Raw genomic sequence first — 15,605 nt, 5'->3', positions numbered from 1 at the left:
ATCTTTAGCTTCTCTTTATGAAAGAAAGCATGTCCTACATCTGTCTGCCATTTTAGAAAATAAGGCTCCATACTTATTCACGTTATTAATAACTCAATGACTGTTTTTAAAAGAAAATTCATATTGAAGCTTACTGTTAGAAAGGGAATAAAATCTAATGAAGGAAATAAAACTTATATTCCATTATTTTTATTTTTTTTAAACTTAGGGCTTTTACATTTTTCTATGAATTTAAAATTTTTATGTTTTTAGAAACCTTAGAATTTACTGGTTCTTATAAAATTTGACAAGTCAGTGCTCTTAATATTCGTTGATTAATTCTACCATTACTTAATGGTAACTTTTCTCTAGAAGAAGAAAAAAAAAGATGATCTATCAGAAGTCTGTGCCCTATTTATTATTCTCCTGATTATTCTCCAATGAGAAATCTTAAATTATTTGAGAGATGAATTAAACTTCACAGGGCTTATCTCCTCTAAGAAATTCTCTGATCCCATATTCCTTCCATTTATAGAGTTTTTCTTTATTGTGAACTTTTTTGTGTCTACAAAGGTTTGATCTGTAACTGTAGGCTTTCCCACATTCCATACATTTATAGAGTTTCTCTCCAGTATGGATTCTCTCATGTTCAGTTAGGAATGAATACTGGCTGAAAGCTTTTCCACACTGATTACACTGATAGGGTTTCTCTCCAGTATGAATTCTCTGATGCCTATAAAGGTTAGATTTGCAACCAAGGGCTTTCCCACATTCTCCACATGTGTAAAGTTTTTCCCCAGTATGAATTTTCTGATGCTCATTAAAGGATGAATACTGGTTGAAGGCTTTCCCACATTCATTACATTGATATGGTTTTTGTCCAGTATGAATCCGCTGATGTTCAATAAGGGTTGAGATGCGAGTGAAGTTTCTCCCACATTCCAAGCATTTACACAGTTGTTCTCCAGTATGAAGCCTCTGATGTTCAGCCAGGGATGTAAACTGGCTGTAACTTTTCCCACATTCACTACATTTATAGGGTTTCTCACCTGTATGGATTCTTTGATGTCTATGAAGTTTTGCTCTACAATTGAAGGCCTTCTCACATTCTCCACATTTATAGAGTTTCTCTCCAGTATGAATTCTCTGATGTACAGTGAGGGTTGAACACTGGCTAAAGGCTTTACCACATTCCTTGCACTGATAGGGTTTCTCTCCAGTATGCACTCTCAGATGTTTGATAAGGGTTGAACTACTGCTAAATGCTTTCTCACATTCATTACATTTGTAAGGTTTCTCTCCAGTATGAATTCTCTGATGGGCAAGAAGGGATGATCTGTGGCTGAAGGTTTTCCCACACTCATTACATTTGTAAGGTTTCTCACCAGTATGAATTCTCTGGTGTTCAGTAAGATGTAGACTCTGGTTGAAGCTTTTTCCACATTCATTGTAAATATGAGCTTTTTCTCCTGGGTAAATCTGGAAACATCTCATTAGATCAAAATTCTGTTTAACATCTCCCCCCAAAGTATAATATATATTGGGTAACCTTTCTATAGGAACACTTTGTTGTCTAACAAGAACTGTATTTATAAATAAGCCTTTCCCTAATTCAAGACTTGTCTGGTTTCCAGCTTCATTGATGGTTTTTTTGTGTGAGGCCATCATTTGCCTGAGAGGTTTCTTCTGTTGCTCTTGCTGTCTCCTGCCCTCAAATTCCAAAGTTTCTCCAAACGTGACATCCAAGTGACCAAACTTAATGGATTTTTTCTTTATTATTCCCTGAGATGTTTCTTCTATAGAAATGTCCTGTTCGGGAGGCAATGCTGCTTTTTCAGGCCATATCTTGAAACCTGGAATAAATCAGAAGAATTAATGGCTCCTCTGCTGGAAGAGATAAACATGCATCAGTGGGACAAATTGGCAATGATACATATAAAAGAGGTTTGATACCATCTGATCTCAAATATGAACTTGAATCTGGATAAAAACAAAATGGAATGAAAGGAGAAGTAAATAGGTTAAGGAATAGTGCGGGAGAATACAGTGGACAAATAAACAGTGACAGTGAAGACACTGCCACTTGAGAGAAGTAAAGGTAGGAATCTTTTGAGACTAATGAAAGTCTACAAGAGGTGAAGTTCTGAAGTATGCCCAAGCCTCAAGCTCAGATCTGATTCTAAGTGAAAAGATTTAGCTTGAGCTGATTCTAAGAAACTCTGAGTTAACACTTAGCTTACTTTAATCAATCCATGATTGAAAATAGATTAAAATTAGGTCACTGTAATTAGGTAATTGTATGTACTTAAATAAACTATACAACTTAAGTAAAATATAGGTTTTTATGTTAATAAAATCCATCCAGCTTTATACTAAAATATATTTTATTGAAATTAAATATGAACAAGAAATATAAGCTATATATCTGTATACAAATATAGATTTTTCTTAATGATCCATGGGAAACCTAACAGTTCGGATTTTCAAGGATCAACCAAGGTACTTTCTCTTTTTATCTTTTCCCACGATATGACCTTCCCTGCCCATCTAGAAACTTACCCTACTACTCTAATCTCATTTACTTATAGAAACTCAATTATTTAAGCCTAAATAATCCACCCCTTTCTTAGAATTTCAAAACACATTTTCAAAATATTTAATTACTTAACATATATATAAAGTCTGTGAAAATAATTCAAGTATTTGTTCAAGGAGAGCAGTGGATATGTCTTATGATGATTTGTTAATTCCTTATTGTGTACAAGACAAGTACACAATTAGAATGTCTTAGATTAAAAAAATGAACGAGCACAGGGAATGAGGTGCGAAAGTTATTCTCAAGGGCAGGTGACCTTGAAAATGAAAAGAGATTCTCTCTTCTCTTACTGGACTCCTGAGACTCAATCAGTCATTTATTGAACAAATACTGAATAATCAGCAATGATAATATGAAATAAATAAATGACCAAAAAGTAATAGTTCATTTCTCCATGATGTGAGAAGCCTCAACTGCATAATTCAGGTTTGAGGTTCAGAGAATGAGGATACAAATATCAACAATATTAGTAAAGAATGGTTGTATGAAAGAAGATGGACAATAGAGATGGGTTGGATTTCAATAGAAAAAGAAAAGAGAACTTTGTGAGTCAGAAAGAAGGCCTGTCAAAGTCATCTGTGGGGAAAGTAAACCTATTTAGGGGAGGCTTATTGAGTAAAGAAGGAAATCTGGGTTGGAATTAGTTAAAATTTTGGTTAAGCACTGTGAGGCCAAATATAGAGTTACTGAATAACTAGTAGAAGAATTTAGAAAAATCTAGATAACAGAAGGTGTTATAAGTTCTTAGACAGATAATAGTAAGACAAAAGTGGTCATATTTAGTAAACTGAGCAGCTTGGATCAGAGGAAGGACAGAATGTAAACTGAAAAATAATGTAGCTGCAATGATCTGGCTGGACTGAGTACTTTGAGCCTCACTGGTACTGAGTTAATCACAGAGGCAACTCAATTCAATTAAAATTGAATTTGAAAAAATTTAAAAATATTACTAAAGCCAATATATTAGATGCTAGAGGCACAAAATTCAAAGACCTGGCCTCTCCCTTAAGTATGCACAATCTTATTAGAAAAATAATTAATACTAATAAATATAAACACAATAACTATAATTCATCATGATAGATACCATAATGAATGTGCTCAAGGTATGTAGAAAGTGATATATGAACAAAAATGATGGAAAAATTAATGTTGACTGGGCAGTAGGAAAGATAAGGAAAACCTACAGATAAGAGTGGCATTTTAGGTAGACAGATGGATCTTGAAGGATAAGTAGTCTTCCAGTGGATAAGATGGAAGAGGTGACTCAAGCTGAAGGAATAACACACAAATGATAATAAGTAGGCAGATATGGCTAGAACACTGATCTGAAGTGGAAGTGGCCATTGATGAGACCATAAAGGAATATGGAGACAGGCTATGAAGTAGGTTTAATGTCACATTAAGGAATCTTACTTTACTCCAAGGATAACGAAGAAACAATGAAGTCCCTTAAGGTATAGGGTTAACAACTGAGTTTCAAAAAGATCACTGTGCTGATGGCATGGAAGGCGGGTGAGGAGAGGCTCAGAGAGGGTAGGTAACTTTCCCATAGCTCACAAAACTTGTACGTAGTGGTAAAGGGAAATTCGGAATGTCTAAATTCAAACCATGATCTTGAATGTTATACTGCACTGCTTACTAACTCTTTACTTGTAGAAAACTGTATTTTAATAAAGTTGAAAACTATTTGTAGAGAGAAGAGTGAAAAAAAGATGTTAACAAAAGCAAGAATCATAGATTAAAGCTTAAACCACAAAGACGGAAGCAAAATATTGGCAAATCTATGTCATATGGTGAATAGAAATGACATTGGTGATCTATTTAGGTTTCTTTCATCAGATTTCAGCTTTCTAGCTCTGTGACCAAAGTACTTTAGGATTTCTGATACTCTGTTTCATCAGATATAAAAAGAAGTGTATAAATTTGATCATCTTTAAGTGATCCTCCAATCCTAACAACCTACAGTTTTATGATAAAGACCAACTAGATTACACTAGGCTAGAAGACTGGTCAGCAAACTATGGATCTCTGGACCAAATTCAGCTGCCTCCTGTTTTTGTAAAGTTCTATTAGAATACAGCCACACCTATTGGTCTAAGTACTGTCTCTGGCTGCTTTTGCACTACAACCACAGAGTTAAATGGTTGCAACAGAGACCTTATGGCCCCCAAAGCCAAAATATTTACTATCTGGCCCTTTATAGGAAAAGTTTGCTGACCCCTGGACTGAAAAGGCTACAGTGGTTATGTTAATGACAGCTGATTGAATATAATAGTGGGAGATGACAGTCTCCAAGAAAATAAAAGGGAAATGTTAAGAAATCAGAGACAAAGGAATGTTGACAATACTTTGAAATATGTGGGTGGTAAAAGAAATGAAAAAATTATTAAAAATTCAAAATATGGCAGAAGGTGTAAAGTATTTAATATCTATCAGACATGAACATTTGTTCATGCAGATGGAAAGAAAACCATGAAGACCAAGAGGCCAAAGATGGTAGAAGAACGTGAGTGAGGCTGCAAAAAAAGGGAAAGGGAAAGAGAATGCAGGGAGTGGTATGAGAAGGAAGATGTCAAGACAAGGACCTTCTTGATGCAAAGAAAACCATTACAACCAAGGAGCCTTGTCAAGGGGTCCTGAGCATTTCAGTAAGGCTCAGAATTTCCAGGAAAGTTTTCAGAGCACTCCTCATGACCTGCTCATGTATAAAGACACTTGTGCCCACCCCCGAGTCACTTACTCACCTAGGCAGGTATCTTGAGGGCTTTCTCTTTCCACCATACAGGGATCTTCTCCATGTTGCAACTGGCAGATCAACTTTGGCATTGAAAATGGAATCCCTGCTCATGAGTAAGGAAATGGAGTTTGAACAAATGGCATGAAGAGCAACCCCAGAACTCACTAACTGGAGCCTACAGGGCAGAGAAGGCGGCATAAGCACTCCTGAGGGGGACTGAGGCCTTTAGGGGGATGGAGGAAACAATATAGGGCCCTGGCTATGAATCCCTCTAAGATGGGAGTTCTATATATTTTTCAGAATCTAAACTGGGCTCTAGTCATTGGAGTAGGAGGGAACTGATCAGGAGATGGGGCGGGAGGAAGGCAGAGGATGAACAGCAGCATGAAGGGCACCACAACAAACAGGTACACTTTCAATTCTACACAAATTTGTCCTTTCCCAGGGGTACACAGGATAGAAACCTGCAGACTCTGAACCTCAGAGGGAGCTCTAAAGTGCTCCCACGGCAGACTCTCCATGACAGGCAAGGCTCCTTACCCAGCGAGACCAGGGTGCTGTAGTTCTCCAGCATCACCTCCCGGTACAAGGTTCTCTGGGCAGAGTCCAGGTGCAACCACTCGTTCTGGCTGAAGAGCACAGCTATATCCCTAAACGTCACTGACTCCTGTAATGGCAAATGCATTCCTGTTCACCCAGGAACATCTTCTCCTCCGGAAGACTTGGTAAGAAGGTGACACTAGGATGTGTAGCAACAATTCTGAAAATGTCTCAGGATTCTAAATATTTCAAAGTAACTATTTATGTTATTTTTGGAACCACCCATCAACTGTTGAGTACGCACTTGGAGCAAAGACACATGGCATGTGCTGTGATATAGAAAAAAGGGCAAACTTGCTGCCAAGAGGGAATTTATATCCCACCCTGGAATCTGTCAGAGTAACTGAACACATCCATTTACCTCCCTCCCACTCAAAATCCAAATTAAATGAAAGGAAAAAAATCAGAGAACATTTAGAGCAGTGCTGGAAAACTAGGGAAAATATCATTAGTAGAACAGAAATAAAAAGGAATTTCTGAGACATAAAGGAAATAATAAAAATAATATTAGTTAATGTTTATTGAATACTTACATGTTAGGGACTATGATAGAAACTTTGTATACAGTAACCCATTTAAGTTTCACAGACATTCTATTAGGAAGATACTATAATTAAACCATTTTGCAGATAAAGAAACAGTTCAGAAAGGTTACAAAATCTTCCCAAGGTCAAACTTTTAGAGTGGTGGAGCTCCTAACTGAATTCAGATAGACAGGTCTCTAAGATATAGTCAGATGGGTTTCCATTGACTATGAAAATTAAAAGAACCAAAGTAACTGCAAGACTATAGAGGTGCAAAAGGGAACTGCTGAGAAGGTAAGTTCTTCCAAGAGAATACCAGTTAAACCCCAAAATGTAAGAAAGCAGAGGTTGGACAGCCACCAATTCTTGTATGAAAGAGTCTAAGGGAGTAACAGTACAAGGCCTAGTGGGTATTTTGTTGAGAATCTATCAAAATGTAAAAGGTATATTACTTTGACCTTGCATTTCTAAATACTTCTAGGATTCTACAACAAGGAATAATCACACAACTGTGTAGGGATACTTGTTCGAGGATGTTCACGAAAACATTACTTTTAAGTTAATGGTTATGGTAGGCTGAATAATAAACCTGTAAACATTATACGTAGGACAAAGGGACTCTGAGGATCTGTTGAAGTGTTTTGAGAGGGGGCGGTTATTCTGGATTATTATCCAGGGGGATCTATAACGGTCCTTATAAGAAGAACACAAAAGGAATCAGAGTCAGAAGAAGAGAAGGTATATGATGATGGAAGCAGAGACTGAAGTGATATGCTTTGAAGATGGTTGAAAGGGCCATAAACCAAGGAACATAGGGGGCCACCAGAAGGTGAAAACAAGGCCAGGAAACAGATTTTCACCCCAGAGCCTCCAGAAAGAACCAGCCCTGCTGAGAACTGGACCTTAAGCCAGTGAAACTGATTTCACACTTCTGACCTCCACAACTGTAGGAGAATAAATTTATGTCGTTTTAAGCCATAGAGTTTGTGGTAATTTGTTACAGCAACAATGGGAAACTAATACAATGGTGAAAATTTGAAGACAACCTACGTTATCTATCAATAAGGGAATAGATAAGCAATTTATACTGCATTTAGTCCATGAAATGTTATATAGCCATTAAATAGAATGAGATAGATTTGTATGCCTGTCATTGGAATTTGACTGTGATATATTACTGATTCATATGAAAAAGCAATCTGCCAGTCTATATGTGTTGAAACATTCTTTATCTATATATGCATATGTGCATACAAAAATATCTGGAAGAATACAACAAGCTGTCCACCCAGATTATTCTTTGATATTTTAGAAAGGGACAGAAAAGCAACCTTTCACTACTATTTTATACCGTTCAATTAGGCTTACTTTTTTTTACAGGGTGTATGTTTGTTTTGAAATTTTTTTAGATTCCACTTTAATTTACATGTTCACCTTTAGCTATACCTCTTTGCATTTTTAGTGGTTGCTGAGAATTATAATACACATTCTTTATAGTGTATTTAGAGCTAATATATGATTTCACATAGAATGCAAGAACCTTGCAAATATAAGGTTCTTCTTCATGCTATAGTTATTACAAAGATTTTCTCAGTTCATATAGTTGACAGGACTCATCAGACCACTCTGAGACTACTCATGGAAGGCAAAGGTTCAATGCAGCAAGACAAAGACTGCAAGAAAGTCTTTATGGAAGTCAGAGATATTCCATGTGCAATCTCCCCTAATCCGCACGCACAGACTATGCTGTGTCTCTGGAGCTATATAAGAAATTTTAGTTTGGGAGAGCTCAAAGGAGAAATGCTCAGCAGGGGCCTTCTGTGTATCAAGCAAGGCTTGTCAAACCATATAGGCCAGCTGCAAACCAGCAGTGAAGAAGATGACCTCAGGGGTGGTCAGTGGCATTTAAAGACCACATCCACTTCCCTTATCTTAGCCAGGAATCAAAAACAGCCATCCAGGCATCCCTGGAGACAAAGATAGAGCTTTTCCAAAGATAAAGATAGAGCTTTTCCAGTCCAGACATAAATGAATTCTATATCCACGGTAGTTATATGCATTACATCCACTTACATGATAAATTCCATAACACAGTATTATACTTTTGCTTTAAACAATCATATCATCTTAAAGAAACTGAGAAGAAAAATTAGTTATATATTTCTATAATATAAATATATTTATATTTATCCAGACAAATATAAATATATATATATATTTATATTTAGCCATTTCTAATACTCTTCATTTCCTTCCTAACATTAGGTCTGGTATTATTTCCTTTTAATCTGAAGAACTTCTTTTAGAATATCTTGTAGTGCAGGCCTGCTGACAATGAATTTGCTTTGTTTTCTTTTATCTGAAAATGCCTTTATTTCATCTTCATTCTTGAAGAATATTTTCATTGGTTATAGAATTCTGGGTTGACAGTTTTTTTCTTTCAGCATATAAAAGGTCATTATTGTTTTCTGGCCACTGCTGTTTCTCATGAGGAGCCAATGGACATTCACATATTGATTCTCTGTATGTAATGTGATTTTTTTTTTCTGTCTGCTTTAAAATCTTTGGTTTTCAGTGATTTGTCTATGACTTCTCTGCCTATTAACATAGGCACCAGCCACAAATGGATATTAAGTGCCTTAAATGTGACTAGTCTGAATTGTGATGTGCTGTTATATATAAAACACACACCAGAATATATACTAGAAAATATTTATATATACACAAATAAATATATATACATATGATATTTCAATAATAATTTTGTACTAATTACATGTTGAAATAATAATATTTGGGGTATACTGGGTTAAGTAAAATATTAAAGTTAATTTATCTGCTTCTGTTTATTTTTTAATGTGACTACTAGAAAGTTTTAAAAAGTTTTAATTGAAGTATAGTTGATATACAGTGTTGTGTCACTCTCTGCTGTACAGCAAAGTGACTCATTATACACATATAGATGTTCTTTTTTATATTATACACATATAGACATTCTTTTTTTATATTCTTTTCCACCATGGAATGTCACAGGATATTCAATATAGTTCCCTACACTATACAGTAGGACCTCGTTGTTTCTCCATCCTAAATATAATAGTTTAAATCTGCTAATCCCAAACTCTCAGTCCTTCCCTCCCATACCCTCCTCTCCCTTGGCAATGACAAGTCTGTTCTCTATGTGAATCTGTTTGTTTTGTAGATAGGTTCATATGTGCCATATTTTAGATTCCACATGTAAGTGATATCATGTGATATTTGTCTTTCTCTTTCTGACTTACTTCACTTAGTACGATAATCTCTAGTTGCACCCATGTTGCTGCATATGGCATTATTTTGTTCTTTTTTAAGGCTGAGTAGCATTCCATTGTATATGTGTACCACATCTCCTTTATCCATTCATCCATCAATGGACATGTTTCCATGTTTAGGCTATTGTGAAGAGTGCTGCTATGAACATAGGGTGCATGTATCTTTTTGAATTATAGTTTTGTCTGGGTATATGCCCAGGAGTGGGACTGCTGGATCATATGGTAATTCTATTTTTAGTTTTCTGAGGAACCTCCACACTGTTTTTCACAGTGGCTGCACCAACTGACATCCCCACCAGCAGTGTAGGAGGGTTCCTTTTTCTCCACACCCTCTCCAGCATTTGTTATTTGTAAACTTTTTAACATTGGCCATTCTGACCGGTGTGAGGTGGTACCTCATTGTAGTTTTGATTTGCGTTTCTCTAATAACTAGTGACGTTGAGCACCTTTTCATGTGCCTACTGGCCATCTGTATGTCTCCTTTGGAGAAATGTCTATTAAGGTCTTCTGCTCATTTTTCAATTGGGTTGTTTTGATGTTGTTGTTGAGTTGTATGAGCTGTTTGTATATTTTAAAGATTAAACCCTTGTCAGTCCTATCATTTGCAAATTTTTCTCCCATTCTTTAGGTTGTTTTTTCATTTTTAAATGGTTTTTTTAATGGTTTCCTTTGCTGTGCAAAAGCTTGCAAGTTTGATTAGGTCCTATCTGTTTATTTTTATTTCTATTGCCTTGGGAGACTGACCTAAGAAAACATTGGTACAATTTATGTCAGAGAATGTTTTGCCTATGCTTTCTCCTAGGACTTTTATGGTGTCATGTCTTATGTTTATGTCTTTAAGCCATTTTAAGTTTATTCTTGTGCATGGTGTGAGAGTGTGTTCTAACTTCACTGATTTACATGCAGCTGTCTAACTTTCCCAGCACCACTTGCTGAAGAGACCATCTTTTTTCCCATTTTATATTCTTGCTTTGTTGAAGATTAATTGACTGTGTGGGTTTATTTCTGGGCTCTCTATTCTGTTCTATTGATCCATATGTCTGTTTTTGTACCAATACCACATTGTTTTGATTACTATAGCTCTGTAGTATTGTCTGAAGTCTGGGAGAGTTATGTCCCCTGCTTTTTTTCCCCTCAGGATTGCTTTGGCAATTCTGAGTTTTATGGTTCCATATAAATTTTTGGATTATTTGTTCTAGTTCAGTGAAAAATGTCATGGGTATTTTGATAGGGATTGCATTAAATCTGTAGATTGCTTTTGGTAGTATGCCATTTTAACAATATTATTTCTTCCGATCCAAGAGCATGGGATATCTTTCCATTTCTTTGAATCCTCTTTAATTTCCTTTATTAATGTCTTATTGTTCTCAGCGTACAAGTATTTCACCTCCTTGGTCAGGTTTATTCCAGGGATTTTATTTTTGGGGGGTGCTACTTTAAAAGTTTTTTTTTTTTTACATTCCCTTTCTGATATTTCATTTTTAGTGTACAGAAATGCAACCAAGGGACTTCCCTGGTGGTCCAGTGGTAAAGAATCTGCCTTCCAATGCAGGGGACGCAGGTTCAATCCCTGGTCAGGGAACTAAGATCCCACATGCTGTGGGGCAACTAAGCCCACACACCACAACTACTGAGCCTTCTCCTCAACTAGAGATCCTGTGTGTCGCAAACTACAGAGCCCACACACTCTGGAGTCCACATGCCACAACTACAGAGCCCATGTGCCCTGGAGCCCACATGCCACAACCAGAGAGAGAAAACCTGCATACCAAAACTAGCAAGAAGCCCATGTGCTGCAATGAAGAGCTCGCACACCACAACAAAAGATCCCGCATGCCACAACGAAGACCCGACACAGCCAAAAAAAAGAAAGAAGAATGCAACTGATTTTTGAATGTTAATCTTGTATTCTGCTACTTTGCTGAATTCATTTATTAGATCTAGTAGTTTCTGTGTTGGGTCCTTAGGGTTTCCTATATATACTATCATGTCATCTGCATATGACAATTTTACCTCTTCCCTTCCAATCTGGATATCTTTTATTTCTTTTTCTGTCTGATTGCTGTGGCTGGGACTTCCAATACTATGTTGAATAGAAGTGGTGAGAATGGGCATCCTTGTCTTGTTCCAGATTTTAGTGGGAAGGATTTTAGCTCTTCACCATTGAGTATTATATTGGCTGTTGTTTTGTCATAAATGGCTTTAATTAAGTTCAGATATGTTCCCTCTATTCCCACTTTTGTAAGAGTTTTTATCATGAATAGATGTTGAATTTGTCAAACGCTTTTTCTGCATCTATTGAGATGGTCATGTGGTTTTTTACTTTTCTTTTGTTAATGTGGTGTATTACATTGATTGATTTGCAAATGTAGAACCATCCTTGTGAAGCTGGGATGAATCCCACTTGGTCATGGTGTATGATCTTTTTATGTGTTGTTGGATTTGGTTTGCTAATATTTTGTTGAGATTTTTTGCATCTGTATTCATCAAAGATGAATATAATTTTCCTTTTTAGTGGTGTCTTGGTCTGGTTTTGGTATCAGGGTGATGACAGCTTCAAAGAATGTCTTTGGGAGTATTCCCTCCTCTTCAATCTTTTGGAAGAGTTTGGAAAGAATCAGTTTAAGTTCTTCTTTGTATGTTTGGTAGAATTTGCCTGTGAAGCCATCTGGTCCTGCACTTTTGTTTGTAAGGAGTTTTTTAAATTACAGATTCTATTTCACGTCTAGTGATTGCTCTGTTCAAATCATCTATTTCTTCTTGATTCAATTTCAGTGTGCTGTATGTTTCTAGAAAGTTGTCCATTTCTTCTAGGTTGTCAAATTTGTTGGCATATAATTGTTCATAGTATTCTCTTATGGTTTTTTGTATTTCTGCGGTATCAGTTGAGATTTCTCTTTTTTCATGTCTTATTTTGTTTATTTGGGTTCTCTCTCTTTTCTTCTTGGTGAGTCTGGCCAAAGGTTTTTCGATTTTGTTTACCCTTTCAAAGAACCAGCTCTTGGTTTTATTGATTTTTTTCTACTTTAAAAAAAAATCTCTATTTTATTTATTTCCTCCCTGATCTTTATTATTTCCTTCCTTCTGCTGACTTTAGGTTTTGTTTGTTCTTCTTTTTCTAATTCTTTTAGGTGGTAGGTTTGGTTGTTTACTAGAGATTTTTCTTGTTTTTTTGATGATGGTCTGTATCACTGTGAACTTCCAGCTAAGAACTGCTTTTGCTGCATCCCATAGATTTTGTATGGTTGTGTTTTCATTGACATTTGTCTCAAGGTATTTTTTTTAAATTTTCTTTTTGATTTCCTCATTGACCCACTGGATTTTTAGTAGCATGTTGTTTAGTCTCTATGTAGTCATTTTTTTCTCATTTCTTTTCCTGTGGTTGATTTCTAGTTTCATGCCATTGTGATCAGAGAAGACACTTGAAATAATTTCTATACTCTTAAGTTTGCTGAGGTTAGTTTTGTGCCCTAGTATGTTGTCAATCGTAGAGAATGTTCTGTGTGCACTTGAAAAGAATACTCTGTTTTGTTTTGTTTTGGATGTAACGTCCTGAAAATATCAATTAAGTCTAACTGTTCTATTGTATCATTTAGGATCTCTGTTGCCTTACTGATTCTCTATCTGGAAGATCTGTCCATTGATGTGAGTGGGGTGTTAAAGTCTCCCATATTATTGTATTCCCACTGATTTCTCCCTTTATGTTTGTAGGTATTTGTTTTATGTATTTGGGTGCTGCTATATTAAGTGCATATAAGTTGATGAGGTAACATCCTCTATTTGTATTGATCCTTTTATCATTATATAGTGTCCTTCTTTATCTTTCTTTATAGTCTTTAAAGTCTACTTTGTCTGATGTGAGTATTGCAACTCCTGCTTTCTTGTCATTTCCATTTGCCTGAAATATCTTTTTCCACCCCCTCACTTTCAATCTACGTGTGTCCTGGGACTTCCCTGGTGGCTCAGTGGTTAAGACTCCACACTCCCAATGCAGGGGCCTGGGTTCAATCCCTGGTCAGGGAACTAGATCCCACATGCATGCCACAACTAAGAGTTTGCATGCCACAACTAAGGAGCCTGTGTGCTGAAACTAAGGAGCCTATGTGTCACAACTAAGTAGCTGGTGAGCTGCAACTAAGGAGCCCTCGAGCCACAACTAAGGAGCCCACCTGCTGCAACTAAGGAGCTTGCCTGCCGAAACTTAGACCTAGAACCAAATTAAAAAAAAAAAAAAACTATTTATGTCCTTTGCCCTAAGGTGGGTCTCCTGTAGGCAGCAGATTGTAGGCTCTTGGTGTTTTTTATTCAGTCTAACACTCTATGTCTTCTGATTGGAGTATTCAGTCCATTGACATTTAAGGTAATTATTGACACATATGTATTTATTGCCATTTCAACCTTATTTTCCAGTAGATTCTTTGTTTCTTCTTTGTTCCTTTTTCTTTTTGTGATTTGATAATTTCCTTTTATTTTATATTTGTGTTCTCTTCTTTTTGGTTTTTGTGAGTCTACTGTATGTTTTTGATTTGTAGGTTGTCCCATTTTTCAAGTATGTTAACCCCTTCCTATATCTGCTTGCTTTAGACTGATAGTCATACAGTCTCAAACATATTCAAAAAAATAAAAAGAAAAAGAATCTGCATTTTCTTACTCTCCTTCCCCATGTTTTATTATTTTGATGTCCCTTCTTACATCTTCATGTCTATCCTTTTGCTGTTTCTTGTGTTTAATCATTGCTTTCACAAATAGCTTTTTTTTCTTTTTGATCTGTATACTAGCTAATTTAAGTGATTTACTTTCCAATTGTGATTTCCTCCTTCCTATATCTTCTTGCTTCTTTTCTAGAGATGATCTTTCAGTATTTCTTTTAGGATAGGTTTAGTATTGCTGTATTCTTTTAGTTTTTGCTTGTCTGAGAACTTCTTTATTTCTCCTCCTATTCTAAATGATAATCTTGCTTGGCAGAGTATTCTAGGCTGGAAATTTTTCTCTTTCAAGCCTTTGAATACATTTTGTCACTTCCTGCTGGCCTGCATTGCTTCTGTACAGAAATCAGCTGATAGCCTTATGGGGGTTCCCCTGTAATTAACTCTTTGTTTTTCCTCTTGCTGCCTTTAGAATCCTCTCTTTAACTTTTGCCAATTCTGTTATAATATGTCTTGGTGTAGGTCTGTTTGGGTTCATCTTATTTGGGACACTCTGTGCTTCCTGGATCTGAATATCTGTTTCCTTCTTTATGTTTGGGAGGTTTTCAGCCATAATAGCTTCAAATACATTTTCAATCCCCTTTTCTCTTTCTTCTCCTTCTGGAATCCCTACTATGCATAGATTGGCCTACCTTATATTATTCCATATGTCTCATATTGCTTTCATTTTTTTTCATTTAGCTTTTGTCTGCTGTTTGATTGGGTAATTTCCATTATTCTATCTTCCAGGTCACTTATTCTTTCTTCTGCATTAATAATTCTTCTTCTTTGCCTTGACCTCAGCTTTCATCTCAGCAAATGAATTTTCTAATTTTTCTTGGCTCCTCCTTATAGTTTCTAGTTCCTTTTCACAGTAATCTGCATTTCTGTCAATAGCCTTTCTTAATTACTTATTTTCATTGCCTCCTTTTTGAACTCATTGTCTGTTAGACTGAAGAGGTCTGTTTCATGGTTTGTTCCTTCAGGGGAATTCTCTTGGTCTTTAACTGAGAGTGGTTCCTCTGCTTCTTCCTTTTGCTTATATTTCTCTTATTCTGTGAGTTTAGGAGAAACAAATATCTACTGTAGTCTTGGAGGGCTATTTATATGTGGGAGCTTCCCTGCATAGCTTGTGTGGGTTTAATATTTTTTCAGTGTGAGGGCTGTTTT

At 36.1% G+C, this 15,605-nt stretch overlaps 1 protein-coding gene across 3 annotated transcripts in view; it reads right to left on the bottom strand.

Moving 5' to 3' along the window:
* Positions 1 to 223: 223 nt before the first annotated feature.
* ZNF354C (zinc finger protein 354C) overlaps positions 224 to 15,605 on the bottom strand; it is a 28,455-nt gene continuing 13,073 nt past the window's right edge. For all 3 annotated transcript variants that reach the window (XM_067032203.1, XM_067032202.1, XM_067032204.1), the window contains 3 exons: positions 5,856 to 5,982; positions 5,323 to 5,418; positions 224 to 1,832 (listed from right to left, as the gene is read on the bottom strand). In XM_067032203.1, coding sequence (XP_066888304.1) covers positions 451 to 1,832; positions 5,323 to 5,418; positions 5,856 to 5,982 — 1,605 coding nt within the window. In that variant the 3' untranslated portion in view covers positions 224 to 450. The remainder of the gene's footprint in view (positions 1,833 to 5,322; positions 5,419 to 5,855; positions 5,983 to 15,605) is intronic.

The sequence above is a fragment of the Kogia breviceps genome, chromosome 4 (assembly GCF_026419965.1).
Source record: "Kogia breviceps isolate mKogBre1 chromosome 4, mKogBre1 haplotype 1, whole genome shotgun sequence".
In the NCBI taxonomy this organism is placed as follows: domain Eukaryota; kingdom Metazoa; phylum Chordata; class Mammalia; order Artiodactyla; family Physeteridae; genus Kogia; species Kogia breviceps.
The sequence above is the reverse complement of the archived record's forward strand: the minus strand, read 5'-3'. Positions and strand labels throughout refer to the sequence as shown.